The following is a 24714-nucleotide window of genomic DNA, read 5'->3' as shown; positions in this document are numbered from 1 at the left end:
GACAAGAGTCTGTGCAACTGGCCGGCCATAGGCTGCTATGGCCGCCCGCGAGGAATCTTCCCCGCCACCGGCACAAGTGGTGGCAGACACCGGTGGAAGAAGCCTCAACTGGTCACAACCTAGTAACAGGATCTTTTTGCCAGAACGATTTGTAACACTACACACTCGCGTAATAGTCAAATCTTTCCGCTCCGATCTCTGGAGTCACCACAGAGGCGCCATGTTGGGCGACCTGCACTCCATACAGCAATGTGTGAAACCAAGCCCACAGCTCCGCCCGCTATTGACGGCTAGCAGCTGATCCTTGGGCCGAGTGTCGGCGTCAGAGGCACGCCAGCTGCCATAACCGAGGGCCCATTCTCTCGGCTCAAGGTATTGCCTGGTTCGGGAGCCTTTGAGCTCATGAGCCTGACAATGTCGACACCTGGACTTGGTCGGGGAGTACAGGCACTGCTTTGGCGCAATCTTGATGTTCGGCTAGCCAGCCCACCCCGACTCAGCTGGAATGGATTGGCATGGCTTTGTCCCACAATAGAGACACCTAAGATCGCCGCCGAACAGCAATTGCAACTCGCCTGTCATCAATGCGTGGTGACTCCTAATCCGTGGAAAATCCGGATACGCGCCTGTACGCGGATTGATTGCATGACATCCGCAGGCCACGCGTTAGCAGATCCTCTTATTTCCGAATTGAGTTCTGTGATGCAGTCAGCCACGAGCTAAGGAACAGATGGCTGATCGGCTACCGGAATGTCCAATGAAATTTGGTACGGGTGGTCGAGTGCGTGTCCTGTTGCGCAGTGTGTGGTGCCGCGGATTGCCTGCGCCAAGATATTGGAGGTGGGTGCAAATGCCAAGCCTAATTACATAGCATTCATGTAGCCTACTGCGTAATGGCTGTTCCAGAGGAAGAGGGGACCAAGCGGACCCATATCATGTGTGTTCGGGTACTTGCCGTGGTCCAGCGACTTTATGCTTTAACCACCGGAGTTGAAGACTCGAAGTGTGCAAGCGCTGGGAGACGCGACATGTCTCTCGGACGTTTTCCTCTTTCGAACCCAGGATGGACATCCGCAGTTCAGCTGCCCTCAGCGGCTGGCGTTGGGAAGAAGAGAGGCAGAGAGGGTGTTGGAAATTGAGGACGCGTCATTGGCGATAATGTGACGTTGAAGGGGTTGCCCGTGGTGGCCTCGATGGGATTCAGGGGCGTCTGGCTGGCAACCAGTCAAGCTGGCTGTCGACTCGAGCCTGGCTCCACCTTACACGCGTACTACGGGGTTTGGTGCTGAATCTGCAATCGGGCCTGTCCCGGAGGTGGGAACGACAAGAGAAAAAACAAAAACATGCTTAAAAGGAGTATGCAGCCGTTGAAACTCTTGACGGTTGAGGGTACAAGTGGATCAAACAAACAGGCATTGGCGATGTCGGTGAGCCAAATTTGGCCTTCGGAAGATAATCGTGTGCATGTGTGTTCCCGGGCCACCGACTTTATCTGGAGGCTTATTTTATGCCGCTGCCAATGGGTGGCCAGCGCTTCCCTCAGGTGCCTGCCACCGAGCTCCAGCTACCCCAGATTTGCCCATTGCCGCCCCTGGGATTGCGAAAGCACTCGGCCGGCCTAAGGAACCCGTAGAACCACGGCACTTGGGTGGTGGTGGATCATGGATCATGGATCATGGGTCGTAAGACATGGGCGTTCGGAGCGTCCGCCGCAAGGCAGAGAGAGAGACAGGGACGGCCCCAGGCACGTTGCTGGCCTTGCTGTCCTGATGGTTACATAGTACGTCGGTCCCAAAGTGCCCAGACACCAGACGGCCAGTGACAGCTAGAGCGGCGAGCCGGTCTAAAGTGACGAGCAGACCAGGAGCTCTGATGAGCGGGCATGTGCCATGGACCCTCGAGATCGATCTATTCTGCGGATCGCATAACCAGAGCGCGAGGAGTACCGTTGCTGTTGGCACGCACTGTCGATCAGGGACGGCGTAGATCCTGACAGCCGCGCCATGCCCGAAGACAATGGCTGGCTGGCTGGCTGGTTGAGACTGCTTGTCATGGCGATGGCGCAGGTGCAGGACGTAGGACGCAGGCGTGAATGCAAGTGGCTGGCGTGCCGCTGCTTGACGACGGCATGGCGTTCGGGTGGGATGGCGTGAGGTGTCTAGACCACAAACTGCAGTAGGGCGTGGAGGAGGAGGAGGAAGTAGGACGGCACTGTAGACATATCTGGCAGGAAGAAGACTTCTCCTGCAGGTGACGTGCCGGTGGGGTTGGACCCAAAACCCGGCCCCCGGCCATCTCGCATTAGAGTCGAATAGAGTAGAGAAGTTAGGATTGTTTGATGTCGGCAAGAGTCCCCGATCTTGGATCATCAATCGCATCGTGGGACTGCACAGTAGTAGTTCGCCTGTCGACCTGCTGGCGGGTGTGTCTGACTCGTCGAACGAACCGGGCAACTTGAGACGGACGGCAGGGCCTCGCCCGAGCACCAGAAACATCAGACCAAAGAAAGAAACCTCGTGCCCGGTCGAGTCGATTGGGCTGAGTCGAACAGCATCACCATTGCTTTGCATTACATCGCATCGCAATCGCATCGCATTCAGGTCCAGGTCCAGGTCGAGATACATTGCCAGCCCATCCATCGACCCTTTCTCAATTTGTCTTGTCATTATTGTCCGCCACAAACAAGGAAGCACATGCTGGCTCGCTCCCTCCGCTCGCTCGCTCCTCGCCTGTACTCGCTTCCCAACAACAAGCAAGCCCAGGCCCAGGCCCTGGTGATGTGAGACAGACACGGGCATAGTCAAGCCAAACAAGGACGTTCTGCAGCAAGCATCAATCTTGGTTCCCGCGACTATTCTTGGGAGCTCTCGGTCCACCCGCCGTCTCGTAATTCGCCAGTGGCTGGCTGTCAAGAGAAAATAGCTGCATGCTGCCCCCATACTCAAGCACCTTAATCTGGGTAAGCAAGTCGATCATCTACCTGATCTACCTGCCCACGCCTGCCCTACCTGCCCTGGCCTACAGTACGTACGACTCGCGACACTCGACACTCGAAACGACACACACACAGTGTGCTGCAATTCCCTCCCTTATTACCGCACGCCCGCCCTGTCCTCCCGCCCTCCCGCCCGCTGTCTCCCACACTCCCGACGACGCTTGCTGCCAATTGATCCTGAGATCCATTCTCCAGTTGCATCATCACCGCCGAGCTGCTCTCGGATTTCCGCACGCCCACCGCGCCCTACCGGCCCAGAAGGGGGAGAAGGGGCTCCATCCAGCCTCAAACAGCCAATCTCAGGGCCCGGCTGCTGTGCCGATCAGACCTGTGGTCCATTGGCCTCAGCCCTATCCGATCTCATCCATTCCACCACCTCGCCGTCTATTCCGTATCCATCTCGCTCTGCCTCGGACGTCAGCAGGTGCCAGGCCGCGGATACGGCACGGTACGGTACGGTACGGTGCCGCAGCCCTACACGGGACTGACGGCCAGCAGATACGACGAGACTGCGACGGCCGCCGTATCCACCGTATTCACACTCACACACGGCGCCGCATCGCACGGCACCGCACTTGATCGTTTCTACTTCCTAACCGGCCACAATGGCCAGCCCGTCCCTCTCACATCTCCTGCACGCCGACCCTTCTCAGTCCCAACCGCACTCACCATCCCAACCCCAACCTCCTCAACGGCACGTCTCATCACACACCAGCGCTGCACACTCACATCCCGCAGCCTCGTCCCCTGGGAACTACACATACCCAGCTCCTCCTGGTGTATCGCCCGCAGCTTCTGGCACTTCCCATCCAACACCCATCGCCACCCCTGCCACCTCGCCCAGTGCTCCTTCGACAACAGGCGGGAGCACTGTCGGCGCCGGTTCCAGCGTGACGCCCAGCGGCCATGCCGCCAACACCAGCCTCTACCAGTGTGCCGACTGTCTGAAGCGATACTCACGCCCCGAGCATCTCCAGAGACACATCGCCACTCACACCCTGGGAAAGCGCTTTATTTGTGACGTACGTCCCCGTATCCTGCCGCGTGTGCGGTTCAGCCCAGCCCAGTCCAGTCCAGGGACCGCAGGCCTTTCGAGAAACCCACCCAGTCGCTAATGTCATGATTCAGGTATGCGGGAAGGCTTTTGGGCGTGCTGACCTCCTCAAGAGACACCGAGCCAACCACGACGATGATGGCAATGGCACCAAGAGGAGGCGCATCAACTCGTCTCCCGGCGCCGGCCGTGTCGCCCACGCCTGTCAGGCCTGTGCAAAGGCTCGCGTCAAGTGCGAAGAGTCTAAGCCATGCACGAGGTGTCGCAACCGCAACTTGACCTGCGAATATGCCTCTTCCGAGGCAGGCTCAGCCGCGGCGATGCATCTGTTGCATCTCTCCGCGAACGCGCACTCCTCCGGCGCAACCACGCCCACTTCCTCTGCGCCCATGGCTCCAGCCGTCCACGGCGCAGTTCCCACCTCGCATCACTTGGGGTCGAGGTCGTTGCGCTCCAATGCGGCTGAGGCTATGCATACACCTGGGCTCCACAACCCTGCCGCGCCTGCGATGACGAATCTTGTCCACGCCCAGGCGACCGGTAGCAGCCCTTCCATCCTGGCCAACAATCCACCAATCAACGGCGAGGCCGCTCAGCTACCCACCCCTGAGAACATGATGGACCAAAGTGAGTCGTCTCTTTTTCCTTCCGTCGCTGTCTCGTCCCGGACTTTGGTTGTCTTGGCAAGGCTTCTTCATCTTAAGATATTCGCGTCGCGGCTATCTGTGGCTCCTGCAGGCGCCATACTCTATGCCATGATGTCGTCCCATAAAACATCACTAAATATCATGCCTGCTTTTTCTTGTTACTCTCCTTCGGACGCCGCACTAGACTAAGTCATGTTCTACGAGACTCCCTTGTTGGCTTCTTCCTAACCCTTTTCCCCTTCCTGTTGCCATAATCTGGCGTCACCTACGAGCAGTGCCTGTCAGACAATTTGTAGACAAAGTTACTGACCATGGACGACGAAGACAATCCAGACAGCTACGGGGCATCATATCACTCTAATCAAAACATGGTGGATATGAACAGACTGCCCTTCTCAGATTTCCTGCGAGACGTTCTCTATGACCAGCAACAGCAAATGGACTCCCAAAAAATGGCTGAGGCGCAAGGCCTTGCTGTACTGGACTTCTGCGACGACGCCAACCTAGAGATGAACGACCTTGACTTTGGCATGCTGGACAACTGGAACATCGGCAACGTTCACGGCATGCTTGCCACGGATCCAAATTTGGCCAACTATGTTTCCAACCAACCCGAGGACACCGCGGATATGTCTCGGATGCGCCAACGTCTAGTCAAGATATGGACGAATTCACCCTGGCGGTGGATGCCTGACGGGCACAAGGACAATATCCACAACCAGAAGAGTGGTCTCCCATTAGCCGACATAAGCACCACGCAACTAAAGCCCGACAGGATCATCCATGACAAATTGGACTCGTCTGGACGCGACAAGATCCTTGCCATCGTTTTGAGTACTTGCCAGAACAATGTCATGCTGAGCCGCGTGGCGTCGTCGTTTCCCTCGACTGATGTGATGGACTCCCTAGTTCACATATTCTTAGCGTGGCACTTATGTCAAGTGTCAGAGTTCATACATTTTGGAACATTCGCGTTGAATGCACAATGCCCTGAATGGACGGCAGTTGCTGCATCAGCGGGTGGTATCTTGACATCTGTGCAATCTCTTCGAAAGTTTGGGTTTGCTTTGCAAGAGGCAGTCCGTAAGGAGATATGACCGATACCCCGGTTCTGTAAGCTGTTAGTGCTAATGAGTGCGTTAGGCGTTACTATTCCCAACAGATTCGAGGACAACAACTCCAAAGTTCAGGATCAAAGTTTAGTTCAAGCCCTTGTCTTGGGTCATGATATTGGATTATGGAGCGGCAATAGGAGGCGCATGGAGATAGCCGAATGCCGTGAGTAAAGGATTCCTGTGCCTGAATGTCGGCGTGTGCTGACTCAATCGCGAAAGATTTGAACATTCCAATTGCAATGATCAGGGGCAGAGGCAGTTTTCAAAGGTCGTCATATCCGCCACTCCATGTCGACCCTGCAGATGACGGGGCCGTTTTGGAAGAAAAGTGGAAGACATGGTGTCACCGAGAGTCTTGGAAAAGGTGAGTGCCCTATTCTTAAAGAGATTTAGGTGGACATATACTGACGGAGGCGGAAAGACTCATCTTCCACTTATACCTTCGAGACGCACAAACATCCATGACATCTATGAACAACCCCCATATATCTTACGCAGAACTGACGTTGCCGCTCCCTGAGGCGCGGGAGCTCTGGTTTGCGAAAACCGCGCGGGAGTGGAAGATGCATTATCTAGAGAGAAACGCCGGCCAAGATAGGAGGCCACCTTCACTTGGGGACCTCTTCCGCGACATCAACCTCCTAGCGACTGAGCATCACCGCTTGGATGTTCAATATGCTGTCTCCATCTACCTCCACGGCTTCTGGTCTCTTATCCGGGAGTACCGGCAAATGAACGCCATCTATCGGTGGTCTGCATTCTCTCCAACCACTGCAGGTAACCCAAATGTTCTGCTCCAGTCGCGTCACCAAGAGCTTGTCAAGTCTCTCGAGCAGTTCCAAGCCACTGCCCTACAGAGCTGGCCACATATGCTCAGTGCGCAGGAGAAAGTCGTGCTTAACCTCCTTTTTGTAAACCTGCACGTGAGCTTGGAGGACCTGCAGCTATTCTCCGGCAAGGAGGGCGATGACCAAGCCAAGCGGATCTACCCCTCCCTGCAGCGATGGGCACAGGATGCCGAGGCCCGCCGTGCTCTGTGGCATGCGGGCCAGATTCTCAGGTGGGCGAAGGAGTTCCCTCCTGGCCACCTGAAGGACTTCTACGCGGTCGCGGTGCACCATGCCGCCCTGGCGATATGGACCTGGGGCGTGCTGACCCGCGCAATCAGGCGGACTACCGGGTTGCAGCCGGGCTTCAACCACAACGAGCCACTCATATACCTTGATGGGCCCGAGATGAGCGAGACCGCCCAGTTCACGTCGTACGGGACTGGCAGGCCTGCCATCCGTGGACCCGTGAAGAAGGGCCAGGGCGGTGGCCGGGATAGCGCTGGGGGCGGCAGTGGGACGGCAGAGAGCCTCCTCGAGGAGCCCAAGCCCACCATGGCCATCGTCGAGGATGTGTTCCGGACGAATTACCTGAATGGCCCAGTCGCCCCTATTGTCGAGAATCTGATTCACCTTATCAAGCAGCTTGGCAATGCAGCTTGGGCTGTTGGCCTGGGCTAGGGGATCTTGAGGAACGTGGAACCCGCGCCGATATGAGATCCTTAGCCGTCCTTCTGCAAGTATCGTTTACCCTGACGAGGGTATTTCCGGGTGGCCACTCAATTATCTACCAAGACGTTGAGAACTTGGGTGAGCTATAATCCCGTCTCACTTCAGCTTCTTTGGAGGCTGCAACATCCTAGCGGACCCTCCCAATTTCTCCTCACAGTTAAATGTTGAGACGTCACTCGATCTCAAAAGAGTGATAGTATATGTACCGAAAGTGTATACGAGCGTGATGTGGTCCATATGGAGCGCTGCAGATAGACAAGTGTATATACATGGTTATAGACAAAAGGATGCCATTCAATGTGAAGCGCCATAACTCCAGTGAAAGATCGAATTTGCTGCTATGCTCGAGACTTCAGCCCTTCGAAGACTCAGGAAAGAAGAATGCGACCTTGACCCCGTCGCCAGGCTGCAACACTATCTCAGCCTTGAGCGTTGGGTGCCCTCCGTCCACCTGGTCCATGTAGCTCTCGACCCTCTCGAACCGCTGGAATAGCCTCGTCAACACATAGCCCATCTCCGTCAGCGCGAACTGCTGCCCGATACAGATCCGCGGGCCGCCATTGAAGGGAACTTTTGAGTCAAATTAGCAATTGGAACGTTTGGAAATTGGGAGGGCATGTGCCAAGAGAACTTACTGTACTGCCACGGCTTGGGCTGCCAGGTATACCATCTCTCAGGAGAGAACTCCTCCACGGGCTTGAAGTCCTTGGACACGGGCGGGTACAGGTCCTCGCGGCGCTGCATCAGCAGGGTCGAGTACCCGACGGGCGTGTCCTTTCGCACGGCGAGCGGCTGCGTGCCGTCTGGCCCGCCGCCGCGGGGCAGCAGGGTGTCCCTGAGCGCGGTGCGCACGTTGAAGGGCACGACCGGGTAGAGGCGCAGGATCTCGTTCATGACGTTCTGGAGGTACTTCATGCCCTTGAGGTCGGCGTAGGTGGGCGTCCTCTGCGGGCCGACCGTGGACAGGACCTCGGCGCGCAGCTTGGCCACGACCTCCGGGTGCCGGCCCAGCTCGTAGATGGTCCACGACAGGCTGGCCGCCGTCGTGTCGCGGCCGGCGAGGAGCACCGCCACGAGCTGGTCGCGGAGGACCTTGGGGTCCCGCGTGTACGAGGCGAGCTCGTGGAGGAACGTGTACGACATGTCGGATTTCGTGCTCCTCGAGGCCAGCTCCTCGGGCGAGAGGAGTAGCGCCTTCTGGACGTATTCGTTGACGAAGGCGTTCATCGTCGCCAGGCACTTCCGGAACCTTTTCTTCGGAATAAAAGTGCCGATGACTGGGCCGGCGCGCGTGATGATGTTCTGGACGTGCTGAACCTCATTGAAGGCGTCTGCGAACTCTTCCCGCGGGTTACTTTTGAGGGTTGTTAGCTCTAATAGTGGCCATCTCAGCCGGGAACCGTGAGCCCTTACCTGAGAGACTTGACATCCTTGCCCAAGAGGAAGTCTGTCGCCACATCCAGAGTGTACCTGAAGAAGAGGTCACTGATGTCCATTTTGCGCCCGTGAACAGCACCCATGTTGACTTGCTGGTCCTCCCCATTAAGTGCACCTCCGTTTGCCATTGCCCTGAAAAGCGTCTCGAGATGTGACTCGAAACAGTGCAGGTCACTGATCCTGTCTTTGATAAACTGGGGCCTTAGCAGTTGCCTGCTGGTGTGCCATGTCTGGCCATCAGTCGCAAATATACTGTCGCCCAAGAATTCTTCCCATTCCTCGTGGAACTGTTCCCCCTTTCCGAATTCCCCAAACTGCGTCGCCAGAATAGCCTTGATGTTCTCAGGATCCGCCGTGAAGACGACTCGTCTAACGAGGGCATGCACCTCGACTGTGTAAGCACTGTTACCACTGCTGCCGGCGCCGGCTTTTGTGAAGAACTCTTGCCAGTTCTCAAGATTTTTGTGGTGTATGGTTGCTTGGATGGCGGCGTAGATGAAGTCAAGGGCCCAAGGCAGCTTGTGGGAGATCTTCAAAGCCCTTGGACCGAGTTGATTTACACGGTGTTCCTCATATAGCCGTTGAACACATGCGTAGACGACATAGACGCCAAAGAAAATAGGGATCACTGTCTTGAGAGACGTTTGCTCCCATAAAACCTCCAACAAGCCCATATCGAGTGAATTGACCTTGTCACTACCTCTGCGGATAATTTATGCGATGACAATGTTGAAAGACTCGGATGGTCGCGTTCGAGCTACGAAGACTATGAGGCTCTGGAAGTGAGGTGGTGGGTCTAGGTATGAAATCCTTGACTTTTAAATATCGAGATAGGCCTTGGGTTATAACAACAAATGATCAATGATAAACATAAAATAAGAGGCATGGAGGTGAAAGAGTACGAGACAGGACCTGCCGATTGACTTGAGGAATCGATGAGACAGAGAGAGAAGTACTCGGATCGACGAGCTAGGACCGATGTCTGAAACCAGACCGACCAGTGTCTTCGTCAACCACGGAAGTCAAGACTTATTTGAAGACTGGCGAGAGATGGACCGGAGGAGTGTCAGACAAGGCCGGGCAAATTCAGAGGTCCGACTCCTATGTGCACAGCATGAAGGTGTGAGGAAGGCGGAGTAGTGTCGTCAAATAGCCAAGACAATGTGAGTGACCAGCCGGGTCTTTGCGTGTGTCCAAGGCTGGATATGGCAAGTCTGTCGCAAGCTTGGGGTGCATGAGACTTGGATTGGCACAGGCCAGGCGATGATCCCTGGACGCAGCACTTGATGAGACCTGACAGCTGGAGCGGGACGAGTGCATGTTCGTCAAGTGTCTAATTCGCCGTCCCCCCATCTCAGTTCCAATTCCGTTTCCAATCCTGTTGCGGGTCCGGGTCGATCCCGGACAATACGCTGCATCGCCTAAATGTCACATTGTTCTCGAGCCAATCTGCCCCCCTCCAAGGATAAGATCGGCTCAGGACTCGGAACCCATGCGCTTGCACACACTCGGATAGCAGCTCGCAGGCTCTCCACAATCTGAGCGCCCGGCAGGTCTTGTCTCGTCCGTGAGCCATCGCTCAGAGGCCCTACGCACCAGAAGCTCTCCCGGCAGGAACCCCCACCCAAGGGATACGCTGTATTTAGGATGGCCTGGGCAGAGATGAAGTTGTGGATGTGGCCGTGGACAATCCATCCAGGTTCGAATGGTTTCTTGAAGAGGATGCCTCGATCCAAGTCTGGGCCGAGGCAAGGCTCTCGACTGAGCAGTCACAGGCGTCATGTCATGCCTGATATTCCAGAGAAGGATCATCTATGCACCTATGATAGGTCATGACGAACTGGCCCCAGCCGAGGCAAATGGGATGTCTCACGGGCACCTGAACGTGGGGAAGCTTTAGTGCGCCCAGCCTCCAAGATAGATGGGCAGACGAGATTGCTGTTTGCAGAGGTTCAGGACGGTACTTAAAGGCTAGGTACAGTCAGTGGTCTAGAAAGAGTGTGGAGGCGGGGAAAACGGGGCAGATGCGGCTCTGTTCCCTAAGTCCTCGGCTCTCAAGTTTCCAGAGTCCAAAGGTTGTTCTGTCTGCTCGCTGAGCCATTTAAAGAGGCTGAAACACAGCGCCACAGGAACGCAAAAAAGCAAGGACCTGTATACGTGCAGCGCTGTACCTGTACCCGAACCGTGCCTACATCAGCACACGTGAACCCAGCATCTTGGTAACCAGGGGCAAAGAGCTCACAGACACCATACTTACAGTTCTAGACAATTATTGCCTGTGCCTTGCAGTACACATGTAGATATAAGCTGAGATGAGATGAGTGCATCCACATAAGCGTGGAGTTCGTGCCTGGACGAGGTCTTGCCTGCACGGGACGCGACAGCACTGGCCAAACAATTAATCTGACATAGCATGGTACCGTACCCCTCTGTTTGTGCACATGGCGCAAACAAGCAACCGCCAATGCAAAACATAAACAACACCCACATCAGCACCCCTGCCAAGTGCACCTAGTCTACATCGTCAGCTCATCACCTGAACAGCCAATACAACCCTGACCAGAGAATCACTGCACCCCCCGGACTCTCATACGCACACACTCGCCATGGCTCCCCCAACCCCCCTCGCCGTCGCCACCTCGTCAGTCCAGCGCCTCGTCAAGGAGGAGGCATATTACCACAAGGACCTCGCCAGCCAGCAGGCCCGCATCGAGAAGCTCGAGAAGGACATCAGCGAGAAGAGCAGCGACCTGGACGAGAACGCCGAGTACGTTCTCAAGCAGGAGGTCTGTCCACCCCACCCAACACCGATCCCCCTGCCACAACGGACATGACTGACTCACCCACCCGCCTACAGAAACAAGCCGCAGAGGAGACAAAGAACGTCTTTGGGCCCCTGCGCAACCGCATCACCGACGCCATCTCCAAGCTTGAGGAGCAGATCGCCATCAGCGAGAGCAGCGGCGACGACGGGGACGCCGCCGCCGCCGAGTTGACCAAGGCGAGGGAGGTGCTGAAGCAGGGCCAGGACGCCCTCAAGGCTGAGGCGTAGAGACCCAGTCCGGGGTCTGACCACCGCTTTACTAAGATTTTTGCTTGGACAGACAGTCCGCGAGGATGATGCAACCGCCGCTTGACGCTTGGGGGCTGCCTGGGGTTGGCTTCTGCATCGGCTGAGTGATGCGGATAGGCTTGGGTAGTGGTTGGACTGCTATGCCAAATCCTTCAGTCATTTCTTATCACGCTACGTCTGACACATAGAGCAAGGGGCAGGGCGCCGCTCGCAGAGGGAATGAGAGTGGGAACTCAAGGAAATCCAGTTGTCGAGAAATTACAAATTCTACAACAAGGCAGAATTAGATTAGAGTTTTCTTGGAGAACTTGGAGAACGGTCCGACAAAGTGATGTAGGGGAAATAACTGTACTGACACCATTATATGAACCTGCTTGGGTTGCTCGTTCGAAGAAGATGCAGGACTTGCAGTATGGTCACCACAGTCATAGACGTGATCCAGGACCATGGTTGAAGAGCCAATGAAGAAGGGATGACGAGAAGTGCTTCAAGATCTTACATCCGAACTTCAATGACTTAAAGCTACTACTGGATATGGTGGCCTGCGAGGCCTTTCAGGTCCGGCTACAAGATGACATCCCACAACTAGTCAAGGACCAATAATCAGTGTTCCAACGAGCTGTAGCCGTCAATTGCTCTGCGCATCTGTATTTTTTATTTTCCCACGGGGTATCTTGCACGTTATCTAAACAGTCAAGCGGATGTGCCAGGCCGCTTCCCATCGCGCCACTTCCTTGGCCTCAGTCGGCAGTATCATCACGACGTGTCCATCTTGTCCTCGACATTCTGGCCCTCGATAGTGATCTGCGGGGTTGACGCGATATCATCGCGAGGTGTGTCGCCCATCTCGACATCCTCGCCCTCCGGCTGGCGTCCCTCGGGATCGGCGCTTCTCGCAGGTGACGCCTCTCGGCTCCCCGACCGACTGCCAGCCTGTGACAGGTTTCCAGACATTTCGGGCCTCGGTTTGAGACCGTCCATAGCACCCGGGGCGGGACTGTCCCGCATCGGCGTTCGTGCACCCACTGACATCGGCCGTGGTGTCGAGTCGCCGTTCTCTCCGAGCCCCTTTGGCACAGCCGACGCCACAGCAACGTCGGGCCGTGGTGTCGCATTACCACTCGCACTGCCCGGTCGTGGCGTGTGTCCATCAGCACCGCCTTCGCCTTCGCCGCTTCCATCCTCGTCCATGCCCTCCCTCCGCTCAACCTCTTCCTTCTCGTCACGGATGAGCCGACGCAACCTCATGCTCTCGTCCATGATCCTACTGAATTGCTCCCTCCTTTCCCTCCATGTGACAGCATATGTCTCGCTCTCCGCCTCTAGCTGCCTGCACTCCTCTTCCAGCTTTTCCAGCGTTGCTGTCGCCTTAGGCCTCTCCTGGAGAGCCTTGTTGTCATTTATCTTGCGGGCCAGTGCGTCCCATTGAAGCCTCTGCGCTCGAGTCGCCTGAGCCTCCGCAAGCTGGACTCTCAGCTGAGCCGTGTTGTCTTTGACTTTCGCGCATGTGTCGAGAATGGCGCCGCGCTCAACGGCGTACTTGTCGCGCTGCTGGGCGTTGGCAGTCTGGAGGAATTGCAGGCGGCCAATGGTGTAGTCGAAGGCCGCAAAGTCGAACGTGATGTCTTCTTTCAGCTGTGTGAAGTCGACTGCGTCAGCGCCGCTGCTACCGTCGTCGTCGCCTTGGTGAGCTTGATCACCATTGCTGGCGTTTGTGGTGTCGGGGGGCGGTGTGACGGTCTGTCGGATCTTGGAATGGGCGAGGCCATTGATTGTAGAGAGGCGCTTAGTGATGCGCTTGAACGGCCGCTCTTCAACGCTGAATAGGCGCGACTTGTGAATCTCGTTTTCCTCCTCCGGGTCGAGGAGCTGCCAGGACGACATGGCTGTGGCTTCGCGAAAGCTGTCGTCGAATACCAAGATAACTCGTGTGGGAAAATAGAAATGAGTGCTCGGGCTGTTCCAACAGGATTCGCCGGCCTTGAAATGAGATATTGAGAAACACTGAAGATGCTACAGGGGACTGCTCCTTGTGGTAGGCGGCGTGAGTGACGAAGGTGTGAAATCGAAGTTAAGTTGTTTTGACAGAGAGACGGTGGCAGGGTTTAGACAACGCTAAGCGAGCTATTACTACCTGGTCCTGCTAGGTACCTAGCCAGCAAGGTACCTAACGTGCATAGGTGATTGACTACAGATCCCTGGTTCCATTTTAGCCCACCTAGAATTCAGATATTACAGCGGTACTTCAGGAGCGTTGGCATAATGACACTCTCCATGCTGGTTAACCAGGTATCTAGGTCCCAAAATTTGGCATAGAAAGCTCGCAGGTGAAGAATCCAGAATATTAATGGCTCAAGCAGAGCTTAGGCGCAAGAAAGTCGTTGCACAATGCAATTCTGCCGGAAGTACTTAGGTAGTACAGCTCTAACAATAGAGGGACCGAGTGCCTATGGGTCTTGAGCCTATGAACTGAGCTCGGAGAATATCAACTTCGAGCACCAAAGTAGAAACTCGGCAAGGCTGGCGCAGCGACCCCACCACTCCGTACTCCTTGTAGGGAGAGAGCTAGGGGTGCGACATAAGCCACGAGGCTTTCACTTCAACCTCGATTTTCCACCTCACCTCACCTCATCTCATCTCACTTCTACACAATAGAACACTAGCTGCCAAACAATAGACACAGCCATGAGTCCTGGCGTCAACCTCTCGCCCCGCAATCTTCAACAAGGTCCCCCTTAAACGGCCAAGAATGGGCCGAGTCCATTCTAACCGTGACCTCTTATCCGTCCCGTCATCCTCCATTGTTCTCCTTTAATGTTTCCAGCCCCATTTCCACTTCCTCATCATCAACATAAAACCCTGGTCAGCACGCCTCGAATCGACTTGACTGCTTACAACACTCTTCAAAACTTCCTGTCATCTATTGCCCGTACCCAGACAAATCAATCGCTAGGAGCGACATTCGAACTCGATACTCGGTCAGCTTCAAGCTCTCGACCAAGATGCCTGTCCCCAGCCTCGCGGGGCTTTGTCGCAAGACAATTTGGGCTAACATCGATGAGCTCTCATACGTCTCAAACCTGCCGTACTGGAAGGTCCGCGACATTCTCAAGCATGTGAAAACCGCCTCGCAGCTTGCCGTCATTGAGGACTACTCCCCACAGATTGTTGGCGAGGATGCAGAGCTCTGGGAGGCTTTCTGCAGGAGGGACTTCCCCGTGCCCGTGAAGCGCAAGGACTATCAGCCGGAGAATCCGCGATCATGGCGGCAGGTGTACGAGCGCTATGCCGAGGAGGAACGTGAGGCGGAGGCCCTCGCACTGGCACAGCTGGGCGCTACTTACGCCGGCATTAACAAGGCGAAGATGGCGAACAAGACCTCTATTGGCGACCCGAGACACCTCCCGAAGGCTCCAATCAGCGGCGGTTTTGCGAGAAGTCGTGGAAAAGGCCCCGGTCCTGGTTCCGCGACTTTGAGCTTCGGGGGCGGCGCAAGGACGACGAATGCGGTGAAGAAAGCAAAGAAGGAGGCTTTGGAGGTAGCAGCAAGGAAGAGACTCTCAGTACCGAAAGGGGTGAGGTCAACTGCGAATCTTGCAAAGGTCACGAGGGCTCCAGAGTCAATGAAGACCGAATTCCGCATCAAAGCGCAGCCCAAGTTCATCCCTCCCGGTGCACCGGCTGTGGCCAAGCGACCGCGCGAGACGGGAGACGAACGTGAGCAAATGGAAGCCAGGCTTCTTGCAGCCAAGAGGTCAAAGGTTCAGCCAAAGGTGATGAGCGACGAGGAGCTCAGGTCAGGCTCGTCCAAGTCGATGGAGGAAAATCAGCTGGCTGCCGCGGCCCAGTCGGAGTCAAGACCATCCACTACTCCCAAGAAGCCCAGAAGCCTCTTCTCGCGTGCTCACAACACCTCGTACCCACAAAGCAAAGTCACAGTCAAGACTGTCGGCCGGCCTACCTCGAATGCTGCACCTGAGAAGCCTGCAGGTGTCCCGAAGACGAAGGCCGGCCTGCCGGGATCGATAGCGAACAACTCGTCCTCGTCAACTGCGAGAACTGGACCACCATCCACGCAGCGACCCTCTCGTCCAGAAACATCGCGGATCAACAATTTAGCTCGTCGGGGAGACGATTTGTCGCCCATCACCCGGGTCTCATCTCCTGGGTATGAGGACTTCAAGCTTAGCAAGATGGCGCCCAGGCGAGCATCTCGATCCCCTTCCGTCGCCTCAAGTGTCTTCGGCACCCCCGAGCCTGAGGTTTCAGAGCCTCGTGGACGCAGATCATCCTACCAGTCCAACAGCAGCAGGTCCTCGTCACCACTTGCTCCCCCATCGACAAGACCTGCCAAGCGAGCGGGCACACCACCCATAGCTGCGACGGCACTCCAGGGCAAGTCGAGCTCCCCACCGAAGCGCAGGCTCGATGAGGTCGCGGCTGGCGGATCTAGCGCTGCAGCCACGTCTGCTGACGGAGGAGCGGCGGCGCCGCAGCCGCCCATTAAGAAGAAGAAAGTGGATATCTTCATGCGCCGCAAACGCTGAGTAGTCAGAACCAATGGACATACGGCAGCCTTGGGGTCTGTCAGTCGATGAGCATCGAATTCAAACTGCAGCAGCTTCTACATTCAAGCTTGGGGGTTGAAAGAGGAAAGGGCTCTTTAAGTAACACGGAAGGCATCGGCGTTCGTGAGACAGAGATCTCCATAGGAAGGCATTCAATGTCAAATGAGTATCATGGGCGCCGGAGTAAAGGTTCACATTCAAGGAGCAAATTGGACGCCGGATTAGTTAGTGAATGTCTCTGCTGTTTAGCGTCATCATTTGCATAGCAAGAGTCTCTATTATGTGTCATGACTTCCATCCGTACGCCGCTGAACCAAATGCCTCTTTTCCCTCGTGCTTGCCAGTTGCTGATATCGCCATTATGCCATGGATTTCCCTAATCGTCGCCTGTAGATAGATTCGCGGCGGATTGGGCCTTATTGCTTTCCACCTCTGAGAGCGAGGACCAGATGGAGTGTTGCGCCTCCGGTGAGGCTGTAGTCGTCCGCGGTCTTGTCGTCGGCCCTGGGTTGTTCCACACTGTTCAGTTGTCTTGTCCACGCTCTGCCCGGTCTGCCTGCTTCAACTCACATTTGCTTTCCTCCGAAAATCAGTCGTTGCTGGACAGGCGGGATGCCCTCTTTCTCCTCGACCTTCTCCTTGATCGTAGAGACCTGGTGAGAGTCGTGGTGGTTAGAGCCTGTCCACGCGGACGCATGGGGGAGTTGTTGAAGCGGCGGTGCGAACCTTGTAGTCTCTCTCGATGTCGAGCTCGATCTCTTTGCCGGTCAGTGTTCGTACCTTGATCTGCATCTTGGCGGTTGGGCTGTCTACTGAGATGGGGGGTTTGTATTCGAGAGCTGAGGCGCGTTGTAATGGGTAAGAATGTCGGCGCTCACGGCGATTTATTTGTCGGAAGGTTCCTGGGGTGTGTCATTGAGGGGCACCCTCCAGGCAGGCACCCGATCGATGGTGGGGTCGTGCTTTACAACCTGCAGGGATCCCAAAGGTAGCGAGCTCATCCCGCAGGAGATTTCCAACCAGGAGGTTATCCTACATTAGGTTATTTTACAGTAAGTCATTCTACCGCCAACAGCAGGTTGTTTTACAGTAAGTCATCCTACGGCCCATAGAACTTCATCATGAAAGAGTTTATCCTACAGTCCATAGAACTTTATGCTATAAGAAGTTATCCTGTAGCCCATAGAACACTATCCTAGGAAGAGGTTACCGTATAAAGATGTTATACTAAATGACCGGGTTCATATGTGTGAATTAAAACCCTATAGCCCTCCGCGAACTCTCGGAAGGATTCAAGCTTCGTAGTGATTATTTAAGATCTACACTGGTTCGCCGTGATGATATTGCCAGCCAAGGTGCTCTCCGACGAAATGAACCGGGCAGAAGCATAGCGAAGAGCGAAGCGGTCTTTGAGTACAGCAACGCTTCTGGCGAGGCCGGCGCTTCTGACGAGGCCAACGCTTCCTATGGGTTGGAACTCTCCACAAAGGCGCTCAAATACGTGTATAGGGCACAAGCATACTAGATATCCGGACACAAGGCCGCCATGAGCCTTCATTGTTGCGCAGAAATTAGTAGTCTTATACAGGCTGAGGAGGCATGGTCAGGCGGTCCGTTGGCCCACTTAGAGAAGCTGAATTGTAAACTTGGAGAAGCCTTTTTTTTTGTTGCTGATTTGATGTCTGAAATGAAGTTGACATCTGAACAGTTGTCATTATGTACAATGATTCAATTGTATTCTTTTATACAGTATTTCTTTGTCCAGAGCAAGATATCAACTTCTGACCCCTGGAAACAACCTGGACAGGATAAGAACTTTCTGCCTGTAAGTCTGCGAACATCAAGGCGAATTCAGTGCAAGTACATCAAGCTGTTGGGTCGTGGACAAAATTTCAGCAGAAAGTGAAACTTCGGTATACACCTGGGGCAAAGTTGAGTCGTATTAATCTTACACAGGAGCTCCTTACCCGAGGAACTACCCGCGTGGCAAGGGCTCACGCATCTTGTTCCGCTCATTTCTTGTCTGCGTCAGTCTTCTCAAACACGTTGAGGCCCAGTCCCTCCGCGTCCAGGAGCAGCCGGTTCTTTCCACCGCTGTCCTGCATGAATTGGGCGATGGCCCTCGCATTCTCCAGCTTCTTCAACTCCACGTAGGCCTTGTTCTTCTTGATCGCCTCGCCGATCAGCTCCGCAGAGCGTGCCTCACCCTGAGCCCTGACCACCATTGCCTGCTTCTCCTGGCGAGCCTTGTCCACGATAAAGGCCGCGCGCTGCGCATCCTGCTGTGCCACCTGTTTGGCCTCCACGGCGGCTGTGAACTCGGGCGAGAATGCGAGGTGCTATGCCCCAGTTAGCAACGTGACATTTGGACAGTCAGCTGGGACGAAAAGAGAGGGGGAAATGTGGCATACGGTCAATGACACATCGTCCAGCAGAATGTTAAATCGTTGCGCTCTCCTGGACAGGTTGTCGCGCACCAGCCTCGCGACCATTTCTCTCTGTGTGATGAGCTGGCTCGCATTGAACTGGGCCACCACGCTCTTGAGCACCTCGTTGACGATGGAGGGAAGGACACGCTCGTCATAGTCTTGACCGAGGGTTCGGTAAATCTGGGGCAGGGACTTGACGTCTGGTCTGGACAGGACACGGCAGGTGATGTTCACCATCTGCAGGTCCTTTGTTCCAGTGAGCGAGGAGACATTGCGGGGCTTGGCTCGGATATCGTAGGTGATTGGCGTCTCAAACCACGGGATCATCAAATGTGTTCCTATTCGCACCCTCGTCAGCCATGTTTCTTGCGCCAGGACCGGAGCGGCCGGACTTACCCTCGGAGTAGATCTCCTTGCTGACACCATTTATGCGCCTGTACTTGATCGCTCTGTGGCCACCATCAACGTTGAAGAGGGCGTTGCTGAGGAACCAGCCGCCGGCCAGGAGGGCAACAGCTCCGGTGAGTGCAACGCCGGAGCCACGCGGGGGCTTGCCACCAGGGAAACCACCACGGCCAGAGTTGGCCACGGCTTGCAAGCGCCGCATGTACTCCTCCATGGGATTCCTGTTGGACATGGTGGGCGGTGATGGACAGCCCTTTTGCGCGGTCGAGCAGGGAATGCTTGGAGGTGGACGTGGGTGTCGGCGAGTGGAGGCTCGACCGTATGTAGACTATGGTGTGGCTGCTAACAAACTGCGTCGCAAACGAGAGCTACCAGCTCTGGGCTGATCATTGACTTCTAGTCGACAGGGATCAGGACGCCGTGGAGCTCATCACTGGGCAGGCAACCTGCCAAAATCCTGGGGAAGCTTGGACCAGAAAACTTCCTCGCGGCTTGCAGGGGTACCTAGACTTGATCTAGTCTCACAGATGATCCTACTAAGCACAAAGCACAAGGAATTCTTCTGTAAGAGAGAACCTGGCGCAGATCACCCAGAGAACATGTACAAGATTGCTTCATTGGATTGGTTTCCATAGAAGGGTATCCTACAGTACTCTAAGCTACCTCATAGGAAGGTGGACGTTGAAAAACTTCAAAGTGAATAAATGGTTGTGATCCCTGCGAGTTGTAGCTTTCTAGGTGTTTGTATTCTGGACAGGGGGGGCCCACTCGTGTGTGGCATGCGGCTCTAACAAAGCACCTTGGACATATTGGAAACCTCCTCTCACCCTCGAGCTGTTTTCGCACCACGAAGGAGTCACTTCGCAGTCTTCTTCGCGATGTCTACCAAAACCCCCTCGCGGGTTGTCTTTGTAGGCAACATACCCTATGGTAAGAAACCCCGACCCCGGCCATTTAATCACACCTCGGCGCCACACCACTGACCACATCTTCCTCAGGACTGTCCGAAGAGCAGATCAGCGAGCTGTTCAGCAGCGCCGGCCAGGTTCTGAACTTTCGCCTTGTCTATGATAGAGATACAGGCAGACCGAAGGGGTTTGGATTCGCAGAGTACCCCGATGCAGGTATGTGACAACCACTTTCCTACCTCCTTGCACCGTTTCCTCGGCCATCTTGTCTAATTGAACCTCCTCCGCCTCTTTAGACTCCGCCGCCTCAGCAGTGCGCAATCTGAACGACCACGAAATCATGGGTCGCAAGCTTCGTGTCGATTTCAGCAACGAGGGTGGAACAGGAAACGACGACTCGGGCCGCAACAACGATCGCAACGACGCCAACAACTACAACAACAACGGCAGCAACAACAGCTACAACCCACCTCCTGCCAATGGCAACGACGCAACGTCCGGCGGCGGCCCTCTCCCACCCCTCCCACCAGGCCGCGAGCTGCCTCCGGGCGTGACCTGCACCGACGCCATCTCACGCACCCTGAACACGCTGCCCCCTGCCCAGCTGCTCGACATCCTCTCCTCCATGAAGCAGCTCGCCAGCACCGACCCTGCCCGCGCCACCGAGCTGCTCAACCAGGCCCCGCAGCTCTCCTACGCCGTCTTCCAGGCCCTACTGCTGATGGGCCTCGTGTCCCCAGAGGCCATCAACGCCGTCCTCGAGCCCGGCTCCGCGCCCCCCGCCGCGCCCCCGGCCGCCGCTGGCTACCCTCCCGCCCAGCCCGGCTTCCCTGGCGCCACCAACACTCCGCCCGTGGCTGCTCCCACCCCGTACGCGCCACCTCCTGCTGCCGTGCCCACTCCGGTCCCCGCCGCCGGTCCAGCGCCGGCAGCCGCCTCTGCCTTCGGTGCCGCGCCTGGTCAGAACCCCGACGATCTGATCCAGCAGGTCTTGTCTCTCCCCGAGGAGGTCATAGCACAGCTTCCCGAGGCCGAGAAGCAGGCCATTCTTCAGTTGCGGGCGCAGTACAGGGTGTAAAAGGCACGGCCAATACCACGATTGAGGGAGAAAAAAAGAAAAGAAATAGGATGAAAAGGGCGGGCCTGGACAGATTCATACACTTGGCGCAAGGTGACCATCTATCCGACAAAGGGGCACTCATGTGTTGCGAGATGGAACTGGTTTGGTAATACACGAAACTTGCCATTTCTTTGGAACAGGAGGGGTTTCATGCCCGGTGGCCTGGTTGGACTGGGAAAGGCGTTAAGGCGTGAACGGGATCTCGAGAGATTACGGCAGGATAGACTGCTTGACATGATCAGTTCTTGTCGGGCAAACCACCCACATCAAATCAAAGCTTCTACTTGAGCCGGTTTGCAAAGCGCACCAATTGATGATTATGAACTGCCCATGTTTCTATTTACTTTTGACCCATTTTCGCTGTGACTCCCGCCCTTGTATTCCGCTCGTTGTTAAGTATGTAGACATGGGTTCCGTTTGTATCCCCATCGTTCAGGTCAATATGGACCCAGTTATCCGCCATGGCCAAGACGACTAATATGCCTCCCAAAATCGTATAGACGTCATGTACAGAAGTCTCGACAGCGAAAAGGGCGCTCCACTATGTGATTCCGCAAATGATCCAAGTTATTACCAACCATCAGTAGACCGCACCTACACGATCCTGTAGACTCTCTTGGCGATCATGTAACATGCCAGGCCGAATAGGACGAGCCCGGCCGTGATGCACCAGAACCAAGTCAGGTCGTCCTCGTACTCCTGCCCGGGCACCCACACGTTCATGCCCCACAGGCCCGTGATGATGTTCATTGGCAGGACGATGGTTCCGAGCACCGTGAGCTTCCCGAGAACGTCGGCAGTCTGCTCCGCACGCTCGTTCATCCGGATGTTGATCTGGGCAAGGTAGTTCTGGTGTGACCTGGCTAGAATCCTGCGATTTGGTCAGCGTGGTTTATTCTCGCAATGTAAGTACTCTTTGCCTACATCTCATAATGACTCAAATTGCCAGTCATGGTCACAATGTGATCCTGAATGTCGCCCAGGAACAGTCCGATCTCCGAGCGGGGCGCGACCTCCCAGTGCTCGTTGCACCGTTTGGCGAAGCCCTTGATGACGTCTGCCTTGTTTCCAAGCAGCCTATAGAGCCCCATGACTTTCTTGCGACACTCGCCCACCCTGCGATACATATCTCCGCCGGAGTCGAAGGTTGTAGCCCCTGCTTCGGACTTGGACGCATCATGGTGAGACTTTTCGCCCTTTGGTTTCTCTTTACTCGTTGGGTCTTCCTCTGCATGGAGTCTCACGATAGCAGCGTCAATTTCATCAACCTCCTCCTCAATGTTCTGGATGAGAGGGCCGTAAACGTCGGTAATGTCGTCAATAATCGCGTACGAGATCCAGTCCGACGAGAGGACCATGAAGTCTCGCAGCATTCGAATTCGGCGCCGGACATTAGCCGAATGAGGGGTCGGAGAGAAATGAAAACTCAGGACGCCTTCCCTAAAGACGATAACGTAGAAGTTGACAGGCTCTAGATGCTCCTCGCTGGTCGCGTCTTGGTTGAAGGTACGATAGTTGATGAAGTAATAGTTGTGGAACAGTTCGACCTTCTCCCGTGCTTCCTGTAACATGATGTCTTCAACTGTGAGCGGATGGATGCCAAAAGCCCGCCGTAGAACCAGCATTTCGGCATCCGTTGGGCACATAATGTCGAGCCACCAGACCGGTCGCTCCCCGTACCGAACAGGTTTTACCTCATTGATTGGCGGGGCAGATGTCACCGATCTCGGCTGCGAAGGAGTGGCATCACCATATGCTTGTCTGGGATTGCGCTGACTCTCCTGAGTGGCCTTTGGGGACAGCGTCTCGTCTCGGGTCGCTTCTGAGCTTCCCCTGATACTTGCGGCCACAGAGGCCTGGCGTGTGGGAGCCTTGGATTCGCCATTTTGACCGCTCAATGTCCTCCGCATGATAGTAGCCTGCTGTTGAGCATCGTCGTCCTCGCTCTCGGATTCCGAGGAGTCTTCTAGGATGGGTCTGTCCGGCACAAAGAGCTCCCGGAAGTTGGCCCCTTGCCCCTCTGCTTGCACTAGCTCGGAGATTGTGGAGCTGTGGATGGTGCTGTCGAACTCTTCGTTGAAGTACGTGAAGCGGTACGGCGCATCCTCTTCGGGCTGGAACCAGCCTTTGTGGACAGGACGCAACCTGCCATTGACTAATTGAGGCTCTGTGATCATCTTGGTCCTTCGTTCCTCGTTACGACCTTCTTTCTCGAGCCGGCTCCATTCGTCAAGGACTGATAAAACAGGCCATCTCTTCTTTCTCCGTCTGGTGCGTGCGCGTTGCTCGCGCATCTCACGAACCTCGTCGTCCGCCAGCTCCGACATGCCCTCTTGTGGGAAGCAAACATCACCCTCGGCCTGGTAGGAGAAAGTGTGCCGTCGCTCATACGGACTTGTTGGACCCTGCTGACTGGAGGGCGAGCGCAACAAGTCATCCATGAAGCTACCTTCGTCGTGAGGAGAGTTGAGCTCATCCAACAGCATGGCATCCTCGAACCTCAAGTCCCTTTCCAGACCCCCAAGCCTTGGAGACCCGGGCATCGATGGTGGGTAGTTGATGTCGTAACGTTCGGCGCCACCAGGAGTGAAAGGGGGGTTCCTAAAGTCCTTTCTGCCGCTCGCCCTGCTCGATTCGCGTCGACTCGCTGGTCGATCCTTCCTGGTATCAGTCGAGCCGAACCCCTGAAAGGTCATGGCTGGCTCGGAGCGCATACGGCCAGAGGCGGACAAAAGGGGAGCCCTCTCATCCCCATTGGCCTCGTCCTCCTCCTCTTCTGCAGGACTTCCATCGCGGACGGTCCGGAGTCTGTTGTTGCTATGTGATGGTGGTGGGGGGTTGTGCATCTGAGTAACTGTTGAGCTTCGCCGAGGTCGCATGAAGCGCGGCTGATCTCTGTAGTTTTGAGGGAAGGTTTAGCCTGAGGGTCATGGCACGGGTCGAGGTACGGCGGCGGATATTGAACACTCACCTGTGGTCGAGCAGGGCCTCGCTATCAAGACTCGTACCACTGAGGTTGCGGTCTTGGGCATAGAAGCTGCTGGGGTTGGGGCCAGTGGCGACGGGCTCATCTTGAGTTATATCGTCGTTTTGGACAGCGAATGACTTTCTTCTGTCCTTCTTTCTCTTGCCCTTGGTGCCGCGATGGGTCTTCTTCTTCTTGGTGGGCGCATTGCTCGACCCAGGCACAGCGGATCCTGAGCCCTGGGGCATATCGGCCATGATGCCAACCCGCGCTGGTCAGCCGGCTTTGCTGCAGCGTGGACAATGTGAATCTGATAGACACAGGACGTAGGCGAGTTGAAGCTGCTGGACGAATGATTGACAGACCAGGTAGGTACTGGCTAATTATGATCAAAGAATTTTGCAGGGGCGAATTGAGGATGGTAGCTGAGCCGGGATCG

The 24714-nt window shown here is 55.6% G+C and overlaps 9 protein-coding genes across 9 annotated transcripts; 4 read left to right on the top strand and 5 right to left on the bottom strand.

Annotated features, from left to right (window-relative positions):
* Positions 1 to 2693: 2693 nt before the first annotated feature.
* On the top strand, positions 2694 to 7319 carry J7T55_008571 (uncharacterized protein; the record flags this gene model as incomplete). Its single annotated transcript, XM_053138902.1, has 8 exons — positions 2694 to 2779; positions 3191 to 3576; positions 3734 to 4017; positions 4124 to 4676; positions 5021 to 5779; positions 5840 to 5974; positions 6059 to 6175; positions 6310 to 7319. The coding sequence occupies 8 exons, from the start codon at positions 2694 to 2696 to the stop codon at positions 7317 to 7319; spliced, it is 3330 nt and encodes a 1109-aa protein (XP_052997846.1).
* A 403-nt stretch (positions 7320 to 7722) lies between these two features.
* J7T55_008570 (cytochrome p450 52a5) lies at positions 7723 to 9481 on the bottom strand (the record flags this gene model as incomplete). Its single annotated transcript, XM_053138901.1, has 3 exons — positions 7723 to 7940; positions 8006 to 8724; positions 8784 to 9481. 3 exons carry the CDS (start codon positions 9479 to 9481, stop codon positions 7723 to 7725), a joined length of 1635 nt encoding a protein of 544 aa, XP_052997845.1.
* Positions 9482 to 11413: 1932 nt separating this feature from the next.
* J7T55_008569 (tubulin-specific chaperone) lies at positions 11414 to 11859 on the top strand (the record flags this gene model as incomplete). The annotated part of the gene is made up of 2 exons (XM_053138900.1): positions 11414 to 11593; positions 11665 to 11859. 2 exons carry the CDS (start codon positions 11414 to 11416, stop codon positions 11857 to 11859), a joined length of 375 nt encoding a protein of 124 aa, XP_052997844.1.
* A 777-nt stretch (positions 11860 to 12636) lies between these two features.
* On the bottom strand, positions 12637 to 13764 carry J7T55_008568 (tho complex subunit 7; the record flags this gene model as incomplete). Its single annotated transcript, XM_053138899.1, has 1 exon — positions 12637 to 13764. One exon carries the CDS (start codon positions 13762 to 13764, stop codon positions 12637 to 12639), a length of 1128 nt encoding a protein of 375 aa, XP_052997843.1.
* A 1118-nt stretch (positions 13765 to 14882) lies between these two features.
* Positions 14883 to 16427, top strand: J7T55_008567 (rna polymerase ii transcription factor siii subunit a; the record flags this gene model as incomplete). Its single annotated transcript, XM_053138898.1, has 1 exon — positions 14883 to 16427. One exon carries the CDS (start codon positions 14883 to 14885, stop codon positions 16425 to 16427), a length of 1545 nt encoding a protein of 514 aa, XP_052997842.1.
* A 437-nt stretch (positions 16428 to 16864) lies between these two features.
* Positions 16865 to 17240, bottom strand: J7T55_008566 (nedd8-like protein; the record flags this gene model as incomplete). Its single annotated transcript, XM_053138897.1, has 3 exons — positions 16865 to 16952; positions 17019 to 17101; positions 17175 to 17240. 3 exons carry the CDS (start codon positions 17238 to 17240, stop codon positions 16865 to 16867), a joined length of 237 nt encoding a protein of 78 aa, XP_052997841.1.
* A 1220-nt stretch (positions 17241 to 18460) lies between these two features.
* J7T55_008565 (prohibitin-2) lies at positions 18461 to 19514 on the bottom strand (the record flags this gene model as incomplete). Its single annotated transcript, XM_053138896.1, has 3 exons — positions 18461 to 18787; positions 18860 to 19215; positions 19274 to 19514. The coding sequence occupies 3 exons, from the start codon at positions 19512 to 19514 to the stop codon at positions 18461 to 18463; spliced, it is 924 nt and encodes a 307-aa protein (XP_052997840.1).
* A 646-nt stretch (positions 19515 to 20160) lies between these two features.
* J7T55_008564 (cleavage stimulation factor 64-kda subunit) lies at positions 20161 to 21268 on the top strand (the record flags this gene model as incomplete). Its single annotated transcript, XM_053138895.1, has 3 exons — positions 20161 to 20212; positions 20281 to 20406; positions 20487 to 21268. 3 exons carry the CDS (start codon positions 20161 to 20163, stop codon positions 21266 to 21268), a joined length of 960 nt encoding a protein of 319 aa, XP_052997839.1.
* A 636-nt stretch (positions 21269 to 21904) lies between these two features.
* Positions 21905 to 24532, bottom strand: J7T55_008563 (CorA family metal ion transporter; the record flags this gene model as incomplete). The annotated part of the gene is made up of 3 exons (XM_053138893.1): positions 21905 to 22181; positions 22235 to 24205; positions 24282 to 24532. 3 exons carry the CDS (start codon positions 24530 to 24532, stop codon positions 21905 to 21907), a joined length of 2499 nt encoding a protein of 832 aa, XP_052997838.1.
* Positions 24533 to 24714: the final 182 nt, after the last annotated feature.

Source organism: Diaporthe amygdali (genome assembly GCF_026229845.1).
Source record: "Diaporthe amygdali strain CAA958 chromosome Unknown NODE_4_length_2575358_cov_65_588622, whole genome shotgun sequence".
In the NCBI taxonomy this organism is placed as follows: Eukaryota; Fungi; Ascomycota; class Sordariomycetes; order Diaporthales; family Diaporthaceae; genus Diaporthe; species Diaporthe amygdali.
The sequence above is the reverse complement of the archived record's forward strand: the minus strand, read 5'-3'. Positions and strand labels throughout refer to the sequence as shown.